The sequence below is a fragment of the Episyrphus balteatus genome, chromosome 1, assembly GCF_945859705.1.
Source record: "Episyrphus balteatus chromosome 1, idEpiBalt1.1, whole genome shotgun sequence".
Taxonomy (NCBI): Eukaryota; Metazoa; Arthropoda; class Insecta; order Diptera; family Syrphidae; genus Episyrphus; species Episyrphus balteatus.
This window is the reverse complement of record NC_079134.1, coordinates 21,610,795-21,635,014: the sequence shown is the minus strand read 5'-3', so window position 1 is coordinate 21,635,014 and position 24,220 is coordinate 21,610,795. Positions and strand designations below refer to the sequence as shown.

The window sequence follows — 24,220 nt, the reverse complement described above, 5'->3', positions numbered from 1 at the left end:
TTCGAAAATTTTTTTCTTAAAATTCCTTTTTATATTAGAAATAAAATGGCATACATAGTTTTTTGTAAAAGATCATTTAAAACGGTATTTAATTATTTATAAAAACAGATTTTATTTTTTTTTTGCACCACTAACGAAATTCCGTGAAAATATCAAATTTTAAATTTTCCCTTATTTTGTTCAATGAAAAACTTTAACATTAGAGTAACGTGTGACCCCAGTCGTGCAATTTTTTTTTTTTTTAATTATTATTTTAACAGGGTGTTTTAGTGCTTGTTGCACAATGTTCTTTTCCCGAAAAAACACCCTTTCAACCAAAATATTTCGATGCATTCTTTTGATTCTTGGTTCTCAGTGCAAATGAAACGTTCATGCCGAATTTTAACCCTGTACCGTCATAAGAAGCTGATTTTCTGAAAATATGTGAAAATATGAACCTGTTGCACTGAAAAAAGTAACCGTATTTAAAAGGACTTTTATAGTCAATTGGAGTTGTTGTATAGATTTGGTTTTGATTTTGTTAAGCTATGATTACACGCTCAACGAAATCGGTCAACGTGTTGACTCTCTGACGTCAGGAAAAATCAATATTTTCTCTGTCATCTCACCGTCAACGTTCACAGTGTCAATGAATAAAACATTGACTATCACACAATTGACACTATTGCGTCAATGTTGTCCCAAATTACGTTGATGCGCAGGCGTGTCAACGTGACGTTTACTTATCAGTGTCAACGCGTTGACTCGTGAAACATAGATGATCACACAGTTTGACACAAAACAAAAAGTCATAACCGTCAAAAAAGAAATTTTTTTTGTTGAGGAAATAAAATAAATATTGTGAATTTATTAATATACAGTACCTACCTGTGTACATAATTATACAAAATTATATAATGAATGTACATATAATATATTTTCATTTATATATAAAAAAAAAACAAAACTTTTGAATAACTCTGGCGGTCTTCGATATTTTTCCGATGATGTTATCAGGTTTCCACCATCATCCGCCTTTTCTGCTTCCTTATTTAATCCATCAAAAACTGCTTTGGTAGCTTTTGTAATTTTATCCTTAGCCGCTCCTTTAGACCCAGATTTATATTCCAAGGCGATTGGCCAAAGTTCAGCGCTAATTTTTGTTTCATCAAACACTGTGGTTTGGATACCAATCTGTCGAAGGTTCTCAAATTTAAAATCGTCACGGTTGTTTATCCATTTGAGAAGATATTCTTGATAACGAGCTATCTACTTGCTGGGACATTTTTTTTTTGTTCCTCTAATCGTTGTTGGTGTCTGAATTTTTTCTTTTGTCGAACTATGAGTATCTCTTTGATATTTTCAGGCTTCTCACTTTCTGCAAGTTGTTCAGCGGTAAGTTCACTTAATTTTCAACGTCATCGTCAGGATTTACAGGAGTTTGTTCATTTTTGTGTTTCTTTTGATCGGCAGCAGTCAAGCTGACTGCTTGTTTCATTCGATTGGATTTTATTTTGGGTTTTGTCGTAACTTGCTTTTTTGGTGTCCGGGAGCTTCTCTGGATCTTTTTTTGGTGGTGATTTCCTGTTTTTGGAAACATCACTTTTCTCAAATTTGTTTTAATTTTTAGGACTTTTGGATATTTTTAAGAAATCTTTAATTTATTTATTTTAACCATCGCCGATTCGTATCAAATGAAAATTAAAACAAAAAGAAAAAAATATGAAGAAAACAGAAAACACACTGAAATTGATATCGACTGAACCGAACTCGTCGTAAAATTGAAAATGTTTTTGCCATTATGTCAGCTTTAAAATTTTAATATTTTTTTTAATACAAAAAATCCTGTCAAACTGCTACGATGACACGGTATTAAATTCTGCCCCGTCAACGCTGGGACAGGGTCATTGCGATGACACTCAGTCCTAAAATTCCGTCAACGCGTCCCAATGGCATTGACAGAGAGATTACACGGTCATCGAAAATAGTCAATGCGTTGACCCAAAAATGTGTGTCACCGCGAGTGTCATCGGACCCGTCAACGCAATGACAGCAGTTTCGTTGACGATCACACGACGTGACACTCTTGGGACAGATTGTGACGTCATTTTTACGTCAGAGAGTCAACGCGTTGACCGATTTCGTTGACTGTGTAATCATAGCTTTATATTAATAATATTATGCAGTTGTTTGACGATGATGGCCAAATTCCAAATGGAATTCGGTGGGACTTTGGGTATATTCATACCTAAGGGTATTGTGTCAACAATAAAAATGCTGCATATAATTTTTTCGGACAGGCCTCTTTTATGTCTAAATTCCCTGGCCTTTATATTCAGCAAAATAATTTATTAAACAACCAAAAAAAAATAAAAAAATAAAAATGTTACACATACGCCATAGTGACCGCTTTGGTTTGCACTCTGAAGTCTGATACTGCATATTTTTGCTAACGCTATAACCGTAACATTTTTAAGTGGTAGAAGCCGTCTTGTTGTGTTTAATGTTTATGTATCAAATCCAACGTTTTCAGCAAATAAATTTAAAATTATTATGACTTTGTTTAAATTTTTAAATGTTTCTTATCAAATCAACACACCCATAGGAACCCGGAAAATCTACATTTCTGTTTCTTCAACCCTAATTTAAAAGACATTCAAATCTTAAGACACAAGCATAATATAAGACAAACAAAATCTCTTAAACAAAAAATAAAGCATCGTCTGTCTTTGTAGATTTATCATCGTTTAAACTTAACTAAGTATAATCACAGCTCGCTAGCAAGAGGATAATGATTTTCAACTGACAATGATGTGCTTATAAATGTATGCGCGATACCATTCCATCTATGATGGGCGTTTTTAAGTTCTTTGGATTGAGTCTTTTTAGTTCTTAGTGAGTTAAACATAAAATTTGTTCTTTTGTTTTTTTTTTTTTTTGTTTATTTTGTGTCATATTGTAGCACGTAAGTATGTCTTATATTCTTAATTGAATTACTGCAAAAGTGTGTTAGTATCATCATAATTTTTTGAGGAAAAGACCATCATCATGCAAAAAATGTTTTTTTCATGTCTTACTATTTGTACTAGACAATGTTCAAGTTGTGTTTATTTTTTTTTTTCTATTTCGTAACAATTATGTGGGTGTAGAATAGAATTTGAATAACATCAATTATTACATGATTTTTTTTGTCTTACACATTTTTAACTCACATTACATGGTAAACATAAGTTCAATTAAAAAAGAGGTCAGATAGTTTTACAAAAAGCAATTATATGTATGGAAGAACTCATCGTTATATGGTGACAATTACTTACATGTTACAAAAATAAAACAAAGAAACCCGCCTTTTTCACAATGAAAAGAGCATGTTTTTTACTTCACAGTAAAAAAAAAAAAAAAAAAAAAACAACAACTTAGAGGTAAAGAAAGAAAGAATTTAACTGCATGATTTGAGGAGGTGATTTCCAAAACCAGCTATCTGACCTGAAGGTAGTTTTGAGTAAAATGCCAAAAACCTTTACTTCGTAAAGGTATAGATATAGAGCAAAATAATCTCTTACACAGAGAAATATATGACCCGCTAAAAACTAACAGATTGCCATATTGTTTTACCGTCCATACATTTTATAAGGAAATCTTATTAAAATCAACGATTATAGTAGAGTAACTAAAGCAAATTATTAGGGAACCCTCTGATTTTGACGATTTTTTTTTTCAAACGTAGGTAATTAAAAATACTTTAAAGTCTATAGATTAAAAATTGCCGGTGTTGCCGTATTGTTTTTTAAAATTAAAATTAATTTTTTTTTTAACAAAACCATTTTTTTTGCTTAAATTTCATAAAACAAATGATAGCAAAAGATTCTCTAGGTAATTTAAGGAAAATATATAAAAGGTAGTAATCGACAATCTTCCATCGTTTAAGCGATAAATGCAATTTTCTAACATTCTGACCTCAAACACAAAAAAAAATATTTTGAAAACAACGGCAACACCTACAATATTTTAAAATACATTTTTAAAAAGCCAGAAGCTCATTCTTGTCTCTTAAATTTAAATCCACTAAATTTAATCAAGACTTTTTGAAAAAATGGTCCTCAAACTCAGAATTCAAAAAAAAAATGTTATTAGAAAAATTTAAAATGACTTTTTTCCAAACTTTTTCTAATAAAATATGAATTTATTTAAAAAAAAAATTTTGGCCATAAATATTATCAGTTGAATTTCGGTAAAAAAGGTAAAATATATCACACTTTTGAAAGAAAAAAAATGAAAAATTACTTCAATTTCAATGGTTTTTTTTTATTAAAACTGAATTTTTGCATTGAAATAATTAATTTTCTCAAAGACTGTGGTAAATAGGAACTTTAAATTTTTGCTATTTAACCTTCAACAGTAAGGGTTATTAAATGATTAAAAAATAATTTTATGTTTAGATGTTGAACTTTAAAAAAAAAAATAAGTTACATTTTTTTTCAAAACTTTTATTAAAAAAAGTTCTTCGAAAATGAAATACTTTTTAATTTTTTTCATAAACCGTAATACATATTGACATTTCCTTTTATAATTTGAAATCATAATAAATGCGGCCAAAAAAATTTTAAAATAAATGCATTTTATAATACGACCAAGTTTAAAAAACGACATGTTAAAATTTTTTCAATAATTTTTTTTTTTCAAAAATCTGAGTTCAGTTACCATTCTTTCAAAAGCCGTCCATTCAATTAACTTTATTTTAATTTTACATATATGACTAAGCTTCTATCTTTTAAAAAAATGTATATTTGAATATTGTAGGTGTTGCCGTTGTGTTCAAAATTTTTTTTTGTGTTTGAAGTCAATTAATAAGAAAATTGCATCTATCGCTTGAACTATGGAAGATTGTAACTCACTCCCATATATTTTTTTTCCTTGAATTTCCTAGACAATCTTTTGGCATCAATTAATTTATGAAATTTAAGAAAAATTTTTGAAAAAAATTTGTTTTTGTTCACAAAAATCTTTAATTAAATTTAAAAAATCAAAACGGCAACACCGGCAATTTTTTATCTATAGACTTTAAAGTATTTTTAATTACCGACGTTTGAAAAAAAAGATCATCAAAATCTAAGCTGTTCGGCCGGGTTCCCTAATATTGCCAATTTTTGAGCTTTAGTTACTCCACTATTAATAAGGTTTTTTTAAGGAGATTAATTCGCGCGTTGAAAAGGCCTAAAAAATTACATACATATCTCATTTTCCGATTTTTTCCGATAGCTGGTTTTGGAAATCAGCTCCTCATTTGAAACTGTTCACTTGTATTGAAAAAGTTGTCATAGAATTCCTTTTGTCTCTTAAATCAACTTAATTTTTTTGTCCATGTTATTTACCAGCAAAAAACAGTTTTTTTTTTACTTTTAACGAATTTGTAAAAAAATGATATTGAAAAAATTAAAGCTATTAAAAAAACAGTTTTTTTTTTACACTGATCTGCAACGAAAATAGAGCTTGACCAGACCATAGTTTTCTTAAAGATTTTTGTGTGCTGATTCCGTCAAAACGTCGACGTCGAGATACAGTATCGTAATTTTTTTTGGAAAACTACTTAGGTACCAATGTATATGCAATCTCAAGATCACAAAAATTTTTTTTTTCTGTTGAATGTGGAAACTTTTATATGGAAAAAGTGGTCTAAGTCGTTTTCCTGACAGCCATTTCTACCTAACCTAATCTATATAGAAAAAATAAAAAAAACTATCAAGTTTGAACTAATCCCTTAAGGGGGGAAATCCCTCTGGACGACACCTTTTTCAATATTTTTTTATGAAAAACTGAAAGCACTTATTGAAATTTGGAAAAAGACAAGATATTACTGACATTATTAAGTATTGAAAAAATTTTTTTTGAAATGAAAAAATAACAAAATGGCGGCTCTGGAGCCTTTCAAATTGACGCCTCTAGTTTACGCCGTGCAATGCACAGGTCCAGGAAATCATCTTAAACCAAAAAGGAAATTTTTTTCCGTTAGATGATATTAGTACGCATTGCATGAACCTAAATTTATTTTTTTTAAATAAAAAAATAAAAATTAGAAATCAAAAAAACGAAAAAACCATGTTTTTTGTACAAAGAAGTAGTTAAAAAAATATTTACTGTACAAATTTTATTCAACTTTTAGGTTCATGTTGTGGCCAATAAGTTAAGGAGTAATTTGCTTCAAATTTCAAGTCGATAGCTTCATTAGTTTTGAGTTACATTGCACGGCGGCGCGGAAAAAAACTAGTTTCGAAAAAAATGCGTTTAAAGTTTTCGTTTTCGTACTATGGTTGGTTTGGAGCGCATTGGTTTCGGGACTATCTAGGCACTTTTGAGGCTTCATTTAAGGCTTCATTTAAGGCTAAGACCACTGAAAATAGTTTCTTCGGTTGATAAATAAATTTATTACGCAAAAAAAAAAAATATTGCAAAAATAAAAAATTCCAGAGGGATTTCCCCCCTTAAGTGGCTTCGGCTGTACCGAAAGATAGAAACAAACAGGATACATTAATATTAATGACTTACTAACTCTGAAAAAAAAAGACGAAAGATGCAATCTTTCCCCACCTGAAATTTGAATTCTTTTTTCCATTCATCTATAAATGCATACTTACGAGTATCTTTTTAATTTACGTATTTATCACACATTTCAAATTAAAACACCTTTCAATTTATTTTAATAATTTTTTTTTGTTATTTATTTTCAGTTGTTTTTTTTTCTTCATTAAATTTCACTAACATATATGTACTTCGAACGTAATTTATATAAAACATCATTTTTACCTTATTCCTTTTTTTCTTGTTGTTCATGTTGTTTGTTTTTTTTTTATAATCATTGTTTTATTTTCATTTTTTTATACAGATTTTTTTTTTTGTTTTGTAAAATATTTTATTTTTAAAATAAAATATAATAAAAAAAAATTATAAATAAATTGTACCAAAAGAAATATTAATTCTCATTTAAATTTAACTTAAATAATACTTATATAAAAATTGTTTAACATAGTTGAGTATACATTATATAATTTATAAATAAAATAATTATATGTTTTTTTTTTTTTTGTTTTATTTTTCAAAATACGTATGTACAAATATAATAATTTTAAATGCTACATCAACTATAAATTAAAATAAAATTATAAATAAATTAAATTTTTTATTATTTTTAACTTATGAGTAATAAATAAAATTGAACTTAAGAAAAAAAAAATATTGATTTCTTTAATGATAATTTTTCTCGAGTTTTTTTTGTTTTGTTTTTAATTTCTTATTTTTTTATTGTGAACTATTAATTGCTGTTAGTTTTTTCTTAATTCAAAATGTTACCTATTAGTGTGTTTCTTTCTTTTCTTATTTATTTTAATCTTCTGTTTTTTTCATTTATTTTTCTTTTTGTAGTTTTAATGAATTCAATATTGGATTGTTGTTTTTTTTTTCTTTTTTATATATATTTATTTTTGATTGTTTAACTATGTACGAAGTTTTTTTTTCTTCTCATTTCGTTCGTTTTAGACATACGTACTTTATTTTTTTTTCTTCAGTTTAGAAATCATGAAAAAATCGTTTCGATTTTAAAAAATACAATCAAGAAGAACGGCGTGCTTCTTAATTAAATTTACGATATTTTTTCTTTTGTTTTTTTGTTAGTTTTAATTTATTTTTGTTCTTATATAAATTTCACTTAAAGTTTCAATAATAATTATAAAATAAATATTATATAAAATTAAAAAATAACATAAAAAGAATTTGTACTATATAAAAATAAAAATACATGGTAAAATAATATGAAATGTTTTTAAAAATATAAAATTCTTATTTAAAATTTTCGACCAATTGGTTAACTTTGTGCCATATGTTTTTGTTTTATAATTTTATTTTTTATTAAAAAAATAAAAACAAAAAAAAAAAAAATAAAATAAATAGATAAAATTTATTTTTAAAACAAAAAGTCTTTATGTTAAAAAAAAAAATAATTAAAGCTTGATGTTTAAGAAATATCAGTTTGTTTTATATTTTCATTTTTATAAAATAGGATAAATAATAAGGTTTTTCTTCCCATAAAGAAGTAAAATATTTCTCTTAAATTATAATATGGTCGATAAAGCGTTAGATTTCTAAGTCAGAATTAAGTTTTTTTTTTTGTTTTATAATATTTATTGATTCTTTTTTATTTTTATTTTTTTTTTGTTTCTTAAGACCTAGTAATTCTCCTCTCACATTTGTTTTAAGTTTCAATAACTTTTACAAGATACTTGCGTTTTTTCTTTTTTTTTTGTTGTTAAATGTTATTTGATGTTTTTTTTTTTTGTTTTTGTTTAATTTAATGTTTCAATAATGAAATAACTATTTTTTGTTATAATATTTTTTGTTAAAATTTTTCTGCGACCAATTTGAGTTTACAAAGTTTAAAAAATAATATAATATATAGATTTGATGAGAAAAGATTAAAAGAACATTTATATAACTTTTAACTGAAAATTTTAAGTTTTTTTATAAGGATAAGTGAAAGGTTATTATTAAATAAATACTGGCAAGATTTAAACGGCATAGTTTTATATGACTTCGAGGATACTTAAATAACACCTGAAGAAAAATCCAATCTGTGGTTTGAGTTCAAATTGAAAATTCTTATTTTTACTCTCTGAAAAAACTTCCACTTTATGACTCATTTTGTAGGTTTTTTTCAGAAATGATATTAGAAGTTTTTTTTTTGTAAAAACAGCTTGCATCGAAACTTGGATCTCCTTCTAAAATATGAAATAATTTCTGATCTATTTCTTAAATAGGCACGCTACACTTTTTGAAAGTTTAATATTATCGAGCTTCTTTGTTCTGAAAATGGTAAGTTCAATCGCCAGACATGAATTCTTTTAGCTTTCTTCATTTGGACCCATATCGAAGGATGAAGTGATTTTAATTGTCTGTCTCTTTGAAGCGAATCCATTTTGGGCAAATTTAATTTGGACAAAGGATAAGTTCAATCGCCTGGCAGGTGCTTTTTGGTGGCGGTTCTTTTATAGTTAATATTAGTTTAGGTGAGGTGAATACTTACACATTCCATTGGAAAGGAGTATTTTGAATCTATTTTTGGACTCACTTCTGGTCAGAAAATTTATTTGGGCCCTCTTGTTGTGTGTTTAATTTATTACTTCTCCTTGTGGCTACTGAAAGAATTAGGGTTTTTATACTGGGAGATGGAGTAGTTTAAACTCCTTTTTCAGAACCAATCTCTCTTATGAAATTCAAAGCTCAGCCTTGAGCCAGATACCACACGCATAAATGGTTGATTAAGACATCAGAAATACAGAAATTTGCTTGGCAAATAAACTCTTTTAAGCTGAATGCAGAAATTAAGTTAACCAGTGTTTTAGAGGCAATCCTGTTCATGAACATTTTACGACTAGTTTAGAGTATGTTCGGTAACCACGAATCAAAAATGTTAACTATTTAATTCAAGAAACAAGTTTTTTTTGCTTTTTAGCTATACTTTGTTTGAGCTGAGTATTGAAATTCAAACTGGGAGTATCAAAAATGGATAACTTTTACCTTTAATATGTTCGGTCGCCTCTTAGAGAATTTATCAACAGTTACTTGTTTTTTTTCAAAGTATTTTGGTGTCTTTTTTTCGTTCTTACATTAAAGCGGGTAACAAAATTTGGACCCTTGCTTGGCGACTGAACTTTTTTTCCAAACAAACAACTAAAGTTGGGAAACTGAAAGTGATTTTGAATACAAGATTCAAATTCATTTATCCTCTATTTATAAAACTTTAATAACTTTAGCTGCTAAACATACTATCTTTAACTGAACCAAGTCAACATGTGTACACCTTGTTGTCATTTTTAATTCCTGACAAAAAAAAAAAACCAAATTGGGAGCTGTTTTTTCAAGGATGTTTAGTTTTAAGCTTCAAAAAATCAGCCGAGGGCTCCTCACCGAATATTGTCTGCTTTTACCTCAAAGTCATTTGCGAGTATAAAGGTTTTCTACTATAAAAACTATTATATAGTTTTGTTATTTAAATAAACTTAAAAAAAAAATCAGGGGCCTGATTTTTGTTGAAATGTTATACGAGATGTCAAATAGTGAGAATGTTATGACTGAGAAAGAGGTCACTTTGCTTATAATTTTCTATTAAATATATTATTATTTTGAAATTAAAACAAAAAAATTAAAACTTAAAACATTTTAAATGTTATTTTCTATATTAAAAAAAAATAAAAATAAAAAAAAAATATATAATATATTCGCAAGTAAGATTCGTAATTTCCATTTTTGTTGTATGCTTCTATATACTTCACTATAGTACATGATGTATAATATTAATTGTTGTTTGTTTTTTTTTTTTTAATTTAAATTTAAAATTAATTTTTTATCAATAAATGTGCACCTATTATTATTATATTTAAAATTTAATTCATTTGTTAAATATTATTTGTTTGTCTCTCTTTTTTTAATGCTTAATTTTTTATTTGGTTTGTTCTTTCTAGTTATTAACCAAATAAAAATTTATTATTATTATTTAAAGAGATACTGTTTTTTTTTTTTTTTAGTTTATTATTTTTTATATATATAATTTTTTGTTTATTACCATTGTTTTTTTTAAATTATGAAACGTTTTGTCATTATTGTGGTTTTTTTTTTCTATATAATTTTTTGTTTTTATTTGGATTTACTGCCTTAAAGTAAAATGTTATTTTCTATTTAGTTGTTATTTTATTTTTCTTATATTTTTCTTTCTAAATATTTTTTTATATATTTTTATTTTAAATATTTTATGAAAGAAAAATTAAAAAAAAATTTTTTGTTTGTTTTAAGTTTGAAAAGATTTTTATATATTTATATATATTTTTTTGTTTGTTTTTTTTTTTAAATTTATGTTTCTGTGTTGTAATTTTTTGGAAATTTTTTTTTATTTTATTTTTTTCTAAAATATGAAATTATAATTAGTATTTACAGTTTAGTTTTTTTTTTAAATTTAAATTAATTTGTTTTATCCTAAATAATTATATTTTTTTTTATTTTGTGAAGTTTTTGTTTTATTATTTTATAATAACCATAGCCATTTACTATATATGTTTTTGTTTTTGTTAATTTTTTTTTTATATTTATAAATTAATTGTATAATAATTGCGATCTTATCGATTTTTTTTTATTTATTTTTAAGTTCTATAATTATTTTTACAGTTAAATTTATAATATAATCTGTATGATTTTTGTTTTTAATAATTTTATTTTTTTGTTTGTTTTTTACAATTAAAATTAAATTTATAATTATGGTTGTTTGTTGTGTACGTTTTTTTTTTTTTGTTTTAATTTTGAAAATGTATGTCTAAGGTTTTTGTTTTTTTTTTTTTTTTAGAAATTTTATATATTTTTATTTTTAATTATAATTAAATTTACCTATAACTACTGTTTTTTTTTTTACTTAGAAATAATTCGAGTGCTCTTTAAAAAGTTCGAAGGATGGGGTGGCGTGTTTTTATTTTTTTCTTTTTTTTTTATATTTTTGTAGTTCATAGCCATTGCGCTGTTTTTTTTTGTAGATATTCTATATTTTTTGATGTGTTGTTGTTGTTGTTTTTTATTGCTCTAAATCGGTCTCATAGGGGGATTGTTATTTTGAAGGTTTCTAAGCGTGCTGAGTTTTATATTATGTTATTTTTTGTCTGTCATTTTTTTAACACATACTTTCCAATTCCACAACTCCAGCCCGTTTCATTGCCTGACGCTTTCGATAAGCGTAAAATTCTTCCTTCATCGCTTGTACACGCGTTTCAATGTTATCATAGCGTGTACTAGCGCCATAGCGTTGCTTACGCATTGGCGGGCCTAGAGTCATTGCGGCAGTTGGTGGCATTCCCGAAGTTGCCGTATGGAATATTCCACCGACTGTACTTCCCGTATCGATATTGAGCAAATTGAGATCATCGCGCGGTCCACCGGTCGGTGTTGAGGCACTTGGAGTCGGCGTTGACGGATCGAATTCATAGTGTCCGTCGACACTGCCAACGTCGACTGCCTTGTGTACGTTGACTGTATCGGTGGCGGCATTTAGACGCGATATCATGTCCAACCAGTTACCCATTGTGTATGGTGGAGTTGTTGGACGTTGTTTGAGACTACCGCCGGTTGTGTTGTAGTTGTTGTTGTTGTAATATGGCAGCGTTGATTGTGTACCCACTGTCGCTGATGCGTTGGCTACTGCTGCTGCTGCTGCAGCAGCAGCAGGATGATGATGATGGTGATGATGCAGGCTATGATGATGATGATAGTGCGGTCCTGGATCTTGATAGTAATATGATGTGGATGGAGGTGGCGGTGGTGGACGATACGGAGGCAGTAGTCGCCATTCACTTGTACTCCCCGAATGATGAGATCCATGCTGCTGATTCGATGTATTCTTGCTGCCAAAGCCACTCGAACTGGAGCGGCTTTCTGGCGAAGCTTCTAAACCCATGCCACCGGACGGTCGATAGTGGGCCGCAGCGAAATTGAGATGTGGCAGTGGGGATAGAAGTTCGGAATGGGAGCGGGTCACACGTGAATGGCGTGGATACCATCTCGTTCTAGGCCGATAGCTGTGATATGGTGTTTGCGATTGATAGTATCCGCGCCATGACGGTGACGGTGGTATATGCAGCGGAACAAAACCTTGATTCATGCGTCGTGTTTCCTCTTGAATTGTCCTCAGCGAGGGCAGTTCATGAGAATAGTAACGATGGTAGCGACTTCCGGCGGTGTTTCCAGAAGCAGTTGCACCCAATCCACCGCTAGATGGCGTTGGAAAGGATCTTTCAGCAGAACTCGGATAAACTGTACTCAAATCAGAGAACTGATTAGCTGCAGGTGACCATGGCGAGTGTATACCAATTGTACTTGCCGGTGAGCTGGAAAAGATCCTCGATACCCTCGATGGAGTGTACAAGTTTGGTGTAATTGGTGTTTGAGGTACTGCCAAAGTGTTTATATGAAGGTTTTGATGTAGTGGTCTCGAAGCTGGTTGTGGCAGATTTCGATAAACATTCGCATATTGCTGATTGCGAGGTACATTTTGATAGCGTCCCGCACCAACACGCAACAGACCACCCAAGCCATTCAAGAATCCCCTTGCCGAACTATTCGACTGAAGACTGAGTTGACTGGGAGAAGCGACTAATGGACGTCGCCATGAGGCACGCGAGTTGATAAAATTTCGTCGTGCTAGAAATCCTCCATCATCACTGCTGGAGTTTTGAGATCCTGTGCTGTTGCGACGTTCACCATTCTTATTATTGTTGTTATTGTTACTGCTTTTAGAATCTTGTTGTTGAACATCTGGTGTTTCAGAGAGTACGAAACGTCCATCCACAGAACGATGAATTTGACCAACACTTCTTCGATTGCCATCTATTTCGTCGATATTTGGTGTGCTATAAATAGAATGACAATTTGTACAACGATCTGGTGGCCAAATCCAATGGAGAATGGTTATGAAGACAGTGGTTACACTTGATATTCTGGCTTGTTTATATCTGAAATAATATTGAAGGAGTTTGTTAGTAATTTATGGTAGTGGAAGGATGTAGAACATCTATAAACATTAAACAAAGAAAGAATGCAATGCAGCAACATAAATCACTCTGAACACATGCAACTGAATAAAAAATTTAACAAAGATTTCTATTAATTGTCTTGGTTGACATAAATTGAAATATCAAGTAAAATAAACTTTTAAGTCATCTTGAATACGGTGCCGGACTATTTAGTTATGTTCACAGTGAACAGTAGTAAAACTATTAACGAGGGTAAGGTGGAATACCTGTTCGGGTAAGTTGCGTCAGAAAGGCGATATCGAAAAGGTTGTTAAAGGCTCTTAATCACACAGAGTAAATTTGTTTCAAATTTCAAAGATTAAGGCGCTATCCGCTTAGCAAAGATTAAGGTGGTCGAATCAGGTTCAAGTCTAGACTTAGTTAAGTGTTTGTAAGTCTTATGTAATGCTCTGCACGCAGCTTTGAAGAACTAGAATGAACTGTTGAACTGCGTGCTATCAGTAGCATGATCACGGATATTCATCAATTAATAAGAGTGAGCTATACACATATAAATTCTAGAACCTTTTTTCATGCATGAAAAACAGTTTTTTTTTGTAACAGCACGTGGGAGAAGGGGAAACGTTGAGTTACCGGGGCCCCGGGGCAAGACTAAATTTTGGGGCTCCTATTATTATTTTGGGGCCCGTTTAATATAGAAAATATAAACAGATAAAAAAGTTTACGTATACGCACTACTTTTTTTTGGGGCCCCTGATATATCATTTGTTGGTCGCAAAGATTATTCAAGTAACATATTTTGGGCAATAAGATAATTTATATAAATTTTCTTTAAAAAAAAAACCGATTTATTTTTTTGGGGTCTCAGAGGTAATATTTTTGTTTGACATAAAATATTATGTGGCTGGAAGAATATAATTTTTCGCTCTATTGTCCGAGGTGATTTATGCCAAATTTTTTGCTTCGTTACTTTAAAAAAAGTTGCCTTTTCTGCATTGTCTTCAGTTTGGGCCCATGCGTGTTGGGGGCCCCGGAGCACAGCCCCGCTTGCCCCAATGGTGTGTACGCCCCTGGAAGGAAGTCCCATAAAATATTAAAATTCACAGTCTATTCAGGTTGTGATTTTTATAAGTGTCTGTATTCATGGACCAAAATTTTGCGTCTTAGTAAGGGTATGACAGCATCAAACTGATGAGCCCACTGTCATACCTGGGCGAAAAGCATATGGAGTTGAGGTCACTTAAACTTTTTAATTGAAGCATATTATATTCCGACTGAGTCTTGAAAAAAAAAACTTTAGCACCATAAAAAGAATTTTGTTTTCTAGAGAAAAACTAAAAGCAGTAAAGCCGTTTCAGAGCTGAAAAATTTCTCTCTGCAGGTCTAGGCTATAGTTAGGGTCTTTTTCTTTTATCTTCCCGATACGTGGGTCGCAAAATATTCTGCATTTTTATATTTACAATAGTTGCATTTGTAAAAAACACTATTAAACTGTAAAGTTTGAATATGGCACTTTGGCCGACACTTTATATCGGAATTGAAAAATTTAAAAATTTTAAGCTTAAAAAAAGAGGTAGGTAATTAAAATTTTTAGTCACCAAAAACTAGTTTTTACTATTCAGGATTCCACTAAAATAAGACGAGCTTCAAATGGAACGGTCAAAATTTTCAAAGAAGTTTAAATTTTTTTTTCTGTTAACCTTAGCTTTTCAAAACAAAGTTTGTTTTGCAAAAAAATAATTTTGTTTTTGGTGGGTTTTATTTCAAATTGAAACTTTAAAAGTACCATTCCGGTTTATTGTTGGTACCAATGGAAAAAAGTTTAAAAATGACTTTAATAAAAAAAAAAACATCCAGTCATTACAGCTTTTCAAAACAAAATATATGATATAAGCCGAACCGTAGTTCGAACGCTTTTAAAAATATTCAGGGTTTTTGAAGAGTTTACCGTTGCATGTGCGGTTTCGCTTCATTAAAGTTGAATCTTGAATCTAGGTGAATACTAAAAAATGTTTTTCTGAATTTCACTTTTTTTTTTATCTTAGAAGCTCCAGTTTTAAAATAAGCGTTTGGGCTACAAAATTGGGGTTTGCACTAAAAATTTTGAATAGAAAAACTACAATTACTTGTAGAAACTTTTTCAAAAGGTCAATTTTTTCTGTAACTTCAGAATTATTTTAGAAGAAAATTCAATGGTTAAAAAATCAAGCGATGTAAAATTTTTTTTGTTTGTGCAACAAATTATCTATGATTAAAATTATTTGAATCCTCCATAAAGTACTTGCCAATGTAAGGAACGTAAAATAATAGAAAAAGAATCATCTATGTGTAAAAGTAGCTTGATGATGCGTTTCAAGAAAAAAAAATTTAAGAATCTCAAGACAAATACGAGTTATATACTCGTTATTAGAAGCCTATGTACTATTTGAAGACGAAAAACAACAAATACAATATTTCAGTAAATTACTTAAAAGATATTATATGAACGGGCACTAAACCTAAAAATGGACAGCATATTTTGGAAATGGAGGAATAAACAATAGTTAATAAACAAATGTTGGTATTCCTCAATGGAGAATACTTGGTCCTTTTTTTTTATAGTGAATTATAAGAAGAATTATTTTATCCACGAAAGTTTTGGGGGATGCGCTTATGATGCGCCGTGTTTTTATATTATTACATACTTTCGGAGAAGAAATATTGATTTTTAAAAGAACAGATTTACAGTGAGTTGAATGTTAGAAAACCGACTTTAAAGATTAAATTTAGATTAAATTAAATTTTTTTTTATTGCATTCAATAACTGAAAACAAAAACAGAACAATATAAAGCAATTACTATTATTTACAATAATATAATATGCACCAATGAAGACAAAAACAGGAAATAATAACAAAAACATAAAACACAGCTTTCAAAACACAATATTAAATATAAACAACAAACAAAAACACATTAAATTGAGAGAAAGAGAGTAGTATCACAACAAACCTTTAAATCTGCATTAATAATATACGTCCCAATGCACACACACACACACACAGAGTTACACATTATTATTATTATTATTTTTCCAAACCAAAAAAAAATCAACAACGAGCAGAAAAAATTTGTTGCACATCATTTTCCATTATACACAACAATATTATACGATATTGGAGCAGCAGGATATTATATATTGAGATGAATGTATTTGGATATAATGTGTGTGTGTGGTGTATAGTTTAGCAATAAAAGCATTAAACATCCATTTAGAATCCGTTTTCGAAGGCAATAAAAGCGAAAATAAATAAAAACAACAAAAAAAAAGTAAAAGAAAAAAACAGGGAGAAAAAACAACAATGTATTATGTAGTTAAAGAGAAAATGATTTTTTTTTTTTTCAAAATATACATAAAATATTGAACAATATTAATTCATTTGCAATAATCCAACAGAAAAAAAAAATAAAGTAAATACAACAAAAAATCCTTTTAAATAATAAAAAAAATTCTTATTAAGGATCAAAATTAACGGGGAACTTTGAAATAAAATAGGAATTCGACATAAGCCCCAGGATTACTATTTTTTTCTAAATATCTAAAACCAAACCAGTCCCCCATTAAACCCTATATACAAACTAAATTTTTCACTATTACACCTGAGAATATGTAAAAATTAAAAAAAATCAACAACAAAGTGTTAGGAAATAAAATAAAACACAACAAAAACACCTATAAAATTGAATTCCTTTTGGAATAGTGAACATTTGGTATTACCTACCAGCTTTAGCGTTTATTTACTAGGTTTTATGACTTTTTATGCTGAAAATGCAATTTTTGATGCCAACGTCATTGTAGCCATTTCAAATTCTATTCTTTTCCTATGTTGCAAAAGTTACTATGCAATATCATGTGGAATATAAAGAATACAAAAAAAAAAAAAAACCAATACAACACAAATGAAAATTCAAACGTTGGGCGCCATTTAAGAGCTTAAATAATAAAACGCGAGTATGAGGTAGGGGAAACACAGGTAAGATTTGATAGTTGAAGTTTATTTTGAAGCAAAGTGATTTTCTTTTAAACGCTTTTCAAATTGTATAGCAATAAAAGTGTTAAAGTACTGATTTTATGGATTTTTCAAAAGAATACAAAAATATGAGGTATTGATCAAATAATGTAGTGATTTTTAATATTTTTAGAATATAGTAATACAATATTCTGCCAATTTTCTATAACAAAATTTGCCAACTTAGTCAATCGTATGAGCTTGTAAACACACGTTATTTATTACTTTCAAATAATTGTACAATTGTGGAAAGCGTCCAATATTTAATTGGCAGATAATTTTGTATTCGTTATTGAGGTAAATTTTAAAAAGTATTTTTTTTTTAATTTCTTAAAAACGGCAAAACATTTTTTCATCCGGTTTTCTATTGTTGACTAAAAAAAACTTTGAACAAAAGATAGACATTTTTTTTTGTAATTTTTTTTTTCAAAGTTTTGAAATTGAAAATTATTTTTTTTCAAAAACACTATTCCTTGAAACACCTTTATTTTTTTTGGCTTTACAAAAAAGTGTAGAACGTCATAGTAGGTGTAATTTTTAATAATTTTCCAACTAAGCTAAACGATTTTTTTCTTCTCTCAACACAACTTCTAAATAAATATTCATATTCTCTAACATCTGTTAGAAAAATTGTTTTACAATGAGTCTAACAATTTTTGCTCTAAAAAATCTTCAAACCAAGTAAACAGACAATTTTTAATTATAAGACAAAAAATTGTCGGCAGTTGTCAGCCGATTTTCTACCAATGATTTGTCTAATAAAAATGTTACTTTTTTCGTAAGTGTCGTAAATATATGGTTGAAGCATATTGTTAAAGATCAAATGATATAAAATTTATTATAGGTTGTCATGTAAAAATATTGAAAATATGATGTCTAAAGAAAAAAAAAGTAAATTTTTTTCCCTTTTTTCATGAAAAGTATTTGATTTCAAGAATTAATTTTTATACTTTTTACAAAACTTATAGGCTTTATAATTATGGCTTAAGGCTTTTTAAAGGTATAATTTTTTGCTATGACTATTCATGATAAGTGCCCAAATCACAACATACAAATTGTTCTTAGCAAATAAATTCCACATTTAATTATTCACAAAAATGGACTTTGAAGTTGTTAATAGATCATCTTTCAATTGACGTTAAATATCCTTATAGTGTCCTGCATGCCCGAAAATTTCACGGATTCAAAAAAATACACAGGGTTACCTTAGCCGTATATAGGGGGGGGGGGCGGCGTTTGGGTGTTTAACCCCCCCCCGAAATTTTTTTTCAGAAAATCAAAAGATACCTATATATTATAAACATATACAAGTCTAATATATGCAGCACTAAATGATTTGTTTTTGTATTTTAGTGATTTGATTACCTATATGAAAATCTCCCTTAAAATCACTACCAATTTTGCATCGTTGCAGAAGCTGTCGATGAAGTTTGTATAAAGGAAAACAAAAATTGTTTGGTCCATTACAAAGAGTTTTTATCTCTTTGACCATTTCCTTAACACTATGTTAACACCTTAAAATGCTCTTTTAAGAACCCTTTAAATACCACAAGTACTTATGCAGGGTTTTTGGTGCCGGGACTAAACTATGCTTTTTCAAAGGGTTTCGGTGGCCGAACTCGAATCCAAAGACGTACTTATTCGATCACATCTCGTTTTTGAAATATTACCCTTATATCTATTTAAATCTTTCAGACATCTTTTCTACTGTCCGAGATATCTTCAGTTGCTTATTACCCACCATGTTAACCTTAAATCCAGTATGTAAGCGAAAATAAATGTATCGATTTATTCAGAGACTGTAGTACCTACCAACGCTAGGAAATAACCTCGAAAACTGGTAAAAAGCTGGATTTTCGATTTTCTAACGGGAATATCTCAAAGACGCGATGTGATAGAATTTTTCTGAGTTCGGATTCGAGCTCAGCACATAAAAAACCTTTAGAAAAGTATATCTTGGTTTCTGTAACAAAAACCTTGTTGGCCATACTCAAAATAAAAAAAATGCGATTATACTTTTGCAATGGAAGAAAAACTTGTTTTTATTTCTAAAAATTATAAGAGAAAGTAACGGGACTTTTTGTTCTTCTCAATATTCTTGTTTTTTGATCCCCTTTAATAAAAAAAAATGGTATGGTGTCGCTGCAATACTCGGTTTTATATAAATAGCATTTTTATATGGTGCGGTTATACTTTTGCAAAGCACTGTATTTACAACATTTCGTTATTCTTTTGTTTCAAATTATAAAATTAAACAATTTCAGTTTATTGTTAAATTTCAAAGTGAAGTATAACACTGGTCAACAAAATTAAACTTCTTTTTTGTTACAGAAACCACGGTATACTCTTCTATAGGTTTTTTGTGTGCTGAGCTCGAAGCCGAAGTCAGAAAAATTCGATCACATCACGTTTTTGAGATATTCCCGTTAGAAAATCGAAATTGCCGCTTTTTACCAGCTTTCAGGGCTATTTTTAAGCGTTTACTTATTTTTTTTAATTGAATTTGTAACAGTTTCTAAAAGAATTTAATTTTGTCTCTCTAAATCCGTTTAGATCTTTTAAATATCTATTTTCTTCCTCGAGAAATCATAACTTGAAATCAAAGTGTTTGGGGCATCTCATATTTATTTGCTTTTAATAGCAAATATCGAAAAGTTCTGTACCAATCGCTTTCAAATTTTGACACAATTCTTTTAGAAACTGTTACAAATTTAATTTAAAAAAAAAATAAGTAAACGCTAAAAAATAACTTTGAAAACTGGTAAAAATCGGCATTTTGATTTTCTAACGGGAATATCTCCAAAACGTGATGTGATAGAATTTTTCTGACTTCGGATTCGAGCTCAGCCTATAGAAAAGTATACCCTGGTTTCTGTAACAAAAACATTGTTGACCAGTGTAATTAGCTCATGTGAAACAACTTGGATTATTTAAAATTTTGGTTTTTAAGTATTGCTAATTTCATATAGAACTCAATAGATAGAATGTGCCTGTCAATTTTCTGCTACAAAATTTCAGTGCAAGAAAAAGTCCATTTTTCAATGTTTTATATATTAAATTGTACGAAATAATTTTTTTTATAAAGCCTTAGAATGGTTAAAATTTGTTTCTTAAAAAAAATTTTCTTGCTCGCTAAAGCTCGCAATTTATATCAACCAACTTATTACTCTTGTACCTACAAAACTAGAGATGCCGCTGAATATTCGGCCATTTTTAAATTCGTTTACCGTAAGCAGGGCTTTTTTAAACTTTTAACTACGAATTCCTCTCCTAAAAAATACTTAAAAAGGATATTGGCAAATTTTTCGCTTCTACACAGTTCAAATGACTATTTGATTTAGCGGGATTTAGAATCGACTGCAGTTACATATAGTTGATACAAAGTATTGTGATTTCAAAAAAAAAAATTTGTTTGGTCTGAGCTAACCCCCCCCCCGAAATGAAATCCTAGCTACGGCTATGAGGGTTACTACGTGGCATAACCCAATTTTTTGTAGGCTCTATTAAATTTGAAATCGACACTCAAAAGATGAAAAAATTAAAGTTTGTATGCGATTTAACAGTTTTTTGAACTTTTAATATAATAAAGAGCTAAAAATAAAGAATTTATAATTGCTAGGGCATGTAAAGCGAGGATCATAAATGTTCCAGCCTTTAAAACGAGTCCTCGAACTCAACTCCAATTGACTCGGATGAATAACTTCTTCCCAAACTAAAAGGCACATAACTAGGAACTACACTGACTTAAGAAGACTATTAGTCAAAATAGTGGTCTACCCTGAAATATAACAACTATAAAAAATAATGTGAATAAAAGTAAATAAATCTTCAAAATCTATATAAATTTTAAATAATCCAAACTGTTCCCAATTTCCCACAATATCCCCTATAAAATTGAAAGTGTGAGAAGGTTGTTAAATTTGGAACGACGGAAAAAAGCCATTAGACGCGCAAATATCGAAACGTACTTAAAAACTGATTTCGATATGGTATTTATGGGCCAGAGATCCTTTTTTTATTGCCACTTTATGTTATACTTCCGCATGCGAAATAATGTTTTTGCAATTGGTTATGGGTGGCGGATTGTTGCTGGTATAAGGTGAGCTTAGATGAGAGGCAATGATAATTCTGCTGGCTTTTGATATTGGTCCTTTATAGCACAAAAGTATATATTCTCCACCACCTTCACTTTATTTTAATAGTAAATCATTGAAGGAAAAAATATTTTTGTAAAATAAAGGACCAAACCAAAGACAAAGAAAAAAAACATTCCAAGTCAAATAGGTACCACAATTCAAATGGCAAACAAACAATAAGCCCAGCATAAAAAAAATTTAAATCGACATTTGAAATAATTGCCCAGCTTGGAAAAGGTATAAGAAGAGCAAAAAGATTAGTATGTATTGAAGGAGTATAAAATAAGACGTCATCTGCGACGTCCTTGAATACGGACACATGCGGGGGTGTGTATGCTTTATAAACGTTTACATTTGAATCCTTTTATTTTTGATTCTTCAAGCAAACAGTAAGTTATGTTGAATAAAAGAAATAATCATACCGCTATCTGAATGCGAAGACGACAACGGATGACGACGGAAAGAAAATATGATTCAAAAGGATATGACTCCTGGGAAGATGAATTTAATATGTCAAGATGATGGTTTTTTACACGTAAGAGTATGAGAGTGTGTAAAAAGATGATAGAAATAAGGTGTGTGTATTTTTCTGATTTTTTGTTTGCTCAACACACATGGTTATATTCCTTATACACACACACATTTGGGTTAAAATAATGGCATACTGGAAAATAAATTATTCTAAATTTATGTTTGCTTTTTTTTTTTTTGAAGGATTCAAAAGTAACGACACGAACAATGGCATTCGATGTGTGTACACACCTTTCTTGAGAAATATTATGTATATTTTTCGTTTTGTTCATTTTTAATATAATTTCTTACAAGAAGAAGAAGAATGAGATAATAAGGATTTATCATGAATGTATTTTTATGTATATGAGTATTATAGAGAGGAAAAGAATATTTATTTTGATTGAAGTGAGAAAAAGAGATTTCAGTGTGGGTTTAACTTAATGGAAAGTGGGTTGTTGAAATGTCAATTTTCGTCGTCATTGAGGTAAATAACGATTTATGATGCGGAGTTATATAATATGAATTGGAATTCTGTGGCATTAAGGATATTTGTTTCTTTTTTTGTTTTATTTCATTTTTTTTCTTGGAAATAGGTATATTGAGGTACTTTGACAGAATTGTGGATTATTTAAATTAGAAATGCAAACATGTTTCAAGAAAATAACAATCAATAATTTATAAAAGATTAAATGTTATGATCTAAAATGGAATAGATATAATGTTATATATGGTTTCTTGGCTTTGGTATAATTGACTTTGTCATTAGGTATAGTAAATCAGGAAACGATAAAACATGACAAGCAAAGAAATATCAGTCACATAAAACTTTAATAAGCATTAAAAATTGTCTCTGAAAAAAATGTTGCGTATACACCTCAGTGACCCATATTAATTATAATCTAAGTAACATGCTGTTGATTAAATAAATTAAATTAAATTAAATAAGGTTTAAAGAAAAAAATAATCACTAATCTTGAATGGTATTTTTGTAAGCTAATACTTTTAAATTTTTTCTTTGAAAAATTTTAAGATACAAAAGATACAAAAGATAACGGACCGAAAAAATTATTTTGCACTTAAAAAAGAGGTTGTCTGTAAAGCCGGTTTACGGACGATGATTTTACGTGATAACGTCGTCAGAAAACAGGCTGTGTGCTTTTGTTTAAAATGAGTAAATTGAAGCGTTTACTTATTTCAAACAATCATAATTTACAAGAAAAAGCTAAAAAAAATACCTTGTTAATATTAATTTTTTTATTTTTAAAGATTACAAAAACATTATGCAATTTAAAAGCCAAGTATTTCTTTTTAAGAATAAAACCATTTTTAAATTTTTACAATGCGCAAAAAGTATAAAAATAATTTATTGAAAACAATCATTTTCATCAAAAAAATTATCTTCTCACGTCATTAATTCCATTTTGTTCCCTTACAACCTATAACAAATTTCATGCCATCGATCAGGTCTATGAGGCATCTACAAAAAGAGCTAGAATTTTTTGAACTCGATCAAATTTCATTAAAAAAAGCAAAAAAAACATTTATTTTTATGTTCTCACGCTATCAATCAATTTTTTTGTTTGACAAACCTATAAAAAATATATATAATGTGAAAGCTTATTATTTCACCTTTCATATGACGTATCAATCTCATTTCAAAGATGCATACAAGAGATGTTAGAATTTTTTAAAGTCAACCATGTCGAATTTCCAGACTGAGATTACGGTACTTCCCACAGATCTCCACTGGTGTTTTGAGGTTTTTCGCAACTTTCTTGATTTAACATTGTGTAGCTTGTAGTTAGCCTACCGTTATGTGTGATATACCAAATGAAAGGTAATTGCATCAAGATGCTCATAAAAGTTTAATAAAATTTCTATCTGCTCTTGGTCAAAAGGTATAACCTGTTGAATTCTAAAATTTTATTTTACCGTTATCTCAAAACTGTATTTACGAAAATGATTGAAACTTCGCACACATATAGTCGTA

At 29.1% G+C, this 24,220-nt stretch overlaps 1 protein-coding gene across 12 annotated transcripts in view; it reads right to left on the bottom strand.

The window, feature by feature from the left end:
- Positions 1-11,443: 11,443 nt before the first annotated feature.
- LOC129905734 (protein turtle) overlaps positions 11,444-24,220 on the bottom strand; it is a 703,160-nt gene continuing 690,383 nt past the window's right edge. For 11 of the 12 annotated variants that reach the window (XM_055981294.1, XM_055981293.1, XM_055981292.1 and 8 more), the window contains one exon: positions 11,444-13,511. In XM_055981294.1, coding sequence (XP_055837269.1) covers positions 11,678-13,511 — 1,834 coding nt within the window. In that variant the 3' untranslated portion in view covers positions 11,444-11,677. The remainder of the gene's footprint in view (positions 13,512-24,220) is intronic. The other variant, XM_055981301.1, reaches the window with a different exon arrangement.